Below are 3357 nucleotides of genomic sequence, written 5' to 3' on the forward strand. Positions count from 1 at the left end.
TTCAGTATCTACGATTAGAGAATGTGAGCTGCCTGGAGCAAGGCGGCAAAAATGGTGATTAATAATAAAGAGGGCATTTATTTGAAGAGGATTTGAGAGACAGAAGCAACATGACCTAATAGAACAAACATTTAGAGAAAGTGAAACATATCAGATCAAGGGGACTTGCTAGGATTCTGGTTTATGTGAGTGAGTGACTAAAAACACTGTTATTAAGGCAAAATAAAAGAAATTGGGAGCAGGGATAATGGTGATACTAGTTTTAAAATGTTGAGTTTAGTAAGAAAAATATTTTTCTTGGGTTGAATATTTGCATTTTATTCACTTTTGGATATAAAATGGTCAAGTGTCCAACAAAATTGTATTTCTAATCAGACATTCTTGGTTCTTGCAATTGGTTTGAAGAAGAAATCGCTGTCTAACTATATGAGCAATTAAAAGAAAGTACTGCCCAGAAACTCAGGGTGACCACTACTTTCTTAATGAATAATGAGGCTTAATGCAAATAACTTTTTTCTTCAAGATTGGTTTTCTCATTAGGAGCAGAAGAGATTATAAGGTCCCATTCAAATCTAAAAAAATTTTTGATTCGGGAAGAACAGAGCAGAAAAAAAAGAAGTCCTATTACAGCTTTTTCCAAATTCATAATTTATAGTCTATTTGATAACCAGCAGTAAATGCCTCATTGTTGAAATGACACCCCAAAGCCACAAACATAACGATCTCTCTGATATTCAAAGACCTCTACAAAATCTCAATAAATTCGCAATAAATCGTAATATTCCAGTTACTAGGGTCTTTATCTTCAGCATAATCCCACTTGCCCTTGGGATATTATATACTGTAAACCTTACTATAGTGAGTCAAAATTCATTTCCACATAGCATCTAAGTAGTGAAGGTATTACTAATGTTTTATTTCTTTGACTTTCTTAAACACTTTTGCTCAAACTTTTTTAAATTCATACAATTTTATCTCTTGAAACCATTTAAAACAAATCGAATCCTTTTCTTCAAGACTTTCTTCCAACAGTAAGAGACAATTTTTATTTTTGCCCTAAACCTTGAATTCAGTGGTTCTCCAAATTATGTTATTATTCTTGCTACTTTCCCTTTCAAAAGACCTTAAACAAATCCGAACATGTTAAAAATGTAATATTCACAACTATACATATTAATTTTGGATTGTCTAGCTACAGTTGGTTAAAGTGAGCACCAGCACCTTATCATACAAATTATATTTCTATTATTACTTTTTTATTATCAGCATGGCATTGCTAGCAAAGGCTTCTATTAGCAGCAAAATCAAGCACATCTCTTAAAAGTTTAACTATAAAGCTAAAGAGAGAAACCACATCCATTCACATGCTGTAAAGTTAAATTATTGGTTTCATGTAATCATAAAAATCTTGTCAGAAACAGATGGTCAGACAGTACAGGAGCAGATGAAATACATTTTAGAAAAATCTTTGTTTGGCTAGGGTTCCATATAAAGTTATGTAATTGCTAGAGAAACTGTTAATGTAAGAGCTTCCTAGGTTTGAGAAGTCGACTTTGTACCCTTTTAGATTCTAAAACCATTGGGAAAATTCCTACTAACAATTTAGAGCTCAAGTAAGTAAAATTTACAGATATCTGGGCTCTTTGTCTTTTTTAATAGTGTCCCTAAACAATAGTTTTATCTGTAATTATACGTTATGTCAGAAAGTTTATTACCTTGGATTATATTCCCTAACTTTTATTTAACATTCTTCTATTTATGATTCTAACACTGAATTTGTCCAATGACTATTTTCCCAAAATCCATTTTTTTTGAGGAAAAACAGAGAAACCCTAAGTCCTCAAATTGTGATCTTTCACCTTACAAGAGTAACATGAGTGCAATTAATTGATCATTTAGGGAAAGAAAAGCAAGATCACTCATTTTATCTTCATTAATTTTCACTTTGTTGGTTTTGAACAATGAACCTGCCTATAATGCCATTGCATATTCTTCAAGTACGTTTCTGCTTGAACATTCATGTTCACTGAGCAAATATTTTTCTCTTAAAAATTATTCTCATTGCTTCTTTGGTCTCTCTGTTTCTCACACTGTATATCAGAAAATTTAGTATTGGCAGTAATAGAGTATAAAACACGGATAAGATTTTGGCTCTATCCTTTGGGTAGCTAGAACTGGTTCCAAGATAAGTAAATATCATGGTTCCGTAGAAGAGAGTCACCACTGTCAGGTGGGAGGCACATGTGGAGAAGGCTTTATATCTGCCCCTTGCAGAGCGTAACTTCAGGACAGTGAGAAGGACACCAAGGTAGGAGCTAACTACTATCAGAAAGGTGGTCAAGGATGTCACTCCAGAGAGGACGATAAATAAAACTTCACTGCGTTGGGTATCAGAACAAGAGAGTTGGAAGAGCAAAGGGATATCGCAGAAATAATGGTTAATGATATTGGGCCCACAGGAGGACAGACTGAGCAAGCCACTCAGGTGGGTCAAAGAGTTGGCACAACCTATTAGGTAGGAAGCAGTCACAAGGTGGATACAGAATGTAGGAGTCATGAGACCTGTATAGTGCAGTGGGCGGCAAACTGCAACGTACCGATCATATGCCATGGCAGCCAGGAGAAAGCACTCACTTGTCAGGAACATGTTAGCGAAGGTATACTGAAGGAGGCACCCCTGGTAGGAGATGGCTTTCTGTCCTGTCAGGAAGTTCACCAGCATCTTTGGAATAAAGATTGAAGAATAGCAGAAATCCAAGAAAGCCAACTGACTAAGGAAAAAGTACTTGGGGGAATGGAGCTGGGAACTAGCCAGAATTATCGTGATAATGCAAATGTTGCCCACCACAGTGATGAGATAGAGCAGGAGAAACAGCACAAAAAGGACAGTATTCAGTGCAGGGTTTTCAGTCAGTCCCAGGAGGATGAATTCTGTTATCATAGTCACATTTCTGTCAGCCATTTATGTGATTCCCCTGTAAAAAATACACAGAGAAATGCAGGTAAAAGAAAATAACCCAAAATTACACTATGTATGTATGAATTCAACCTACCAGCATCTTTAGAGAATTTCCTGGTTTTAAGTGTTTTAAATAACAATCCACAGTAAATAAATTCACACATTATAGATCCCTTGGATTCTCTTAACAGAACTATTTGTTTAGTAGAGCAAATTCAGGGGATGGATTGTAGATAACAGTGTATTCCACATTCCAGAACAAAAAATCAGGGACATCATAATTTAGGGAAGAGCAGACCATGTTAGAGAACTCAATATTTAACAGGTAAATTTTTTAAGACCTGTGAAAAAACTATTCTGTATAATATGTTTTTAATTTAGATAACTAATAAACATGA

At 35.0% G+C, this 3357-nt stretch overlaps 1 protein-coding gene across 1 annotated transcript; it reads right to left on the minus strand.

Annotated features, from left to right (window-relative positions):
* Positions 1–2023: 2023 nt before the first annotated feature.
* On the minus strand, positions 2024–2962 carry LOC101434402 (olfactory receptor 5J3-like). The gene has a single exon (XM_004470144.3). The coding sequence runs from the start codon at positions 2960–2962 to the stop codon at positions 2024–2026; it is 939 nt and encodes a 312-aa protein (XP_004470201.3).
* Positions 2963–3357: the final 395 nt, after the last annotated feature.

Source organism: Dasypus novemcinctus, chromosome 10 (assembly GCF_030445035.2).
Source record: "Dasypus novemcinctus isolate mDasNov1 chromosome 10, mDasNov1.1.hap2, whole genome shotgun sequence".
NCBI classification, from domain to species: Eukaryota; Metazoa; Chordata; class Mammalia; order Cingulata; family Dasypodidae; genus Dasypus; species Dasypus novemcinctus.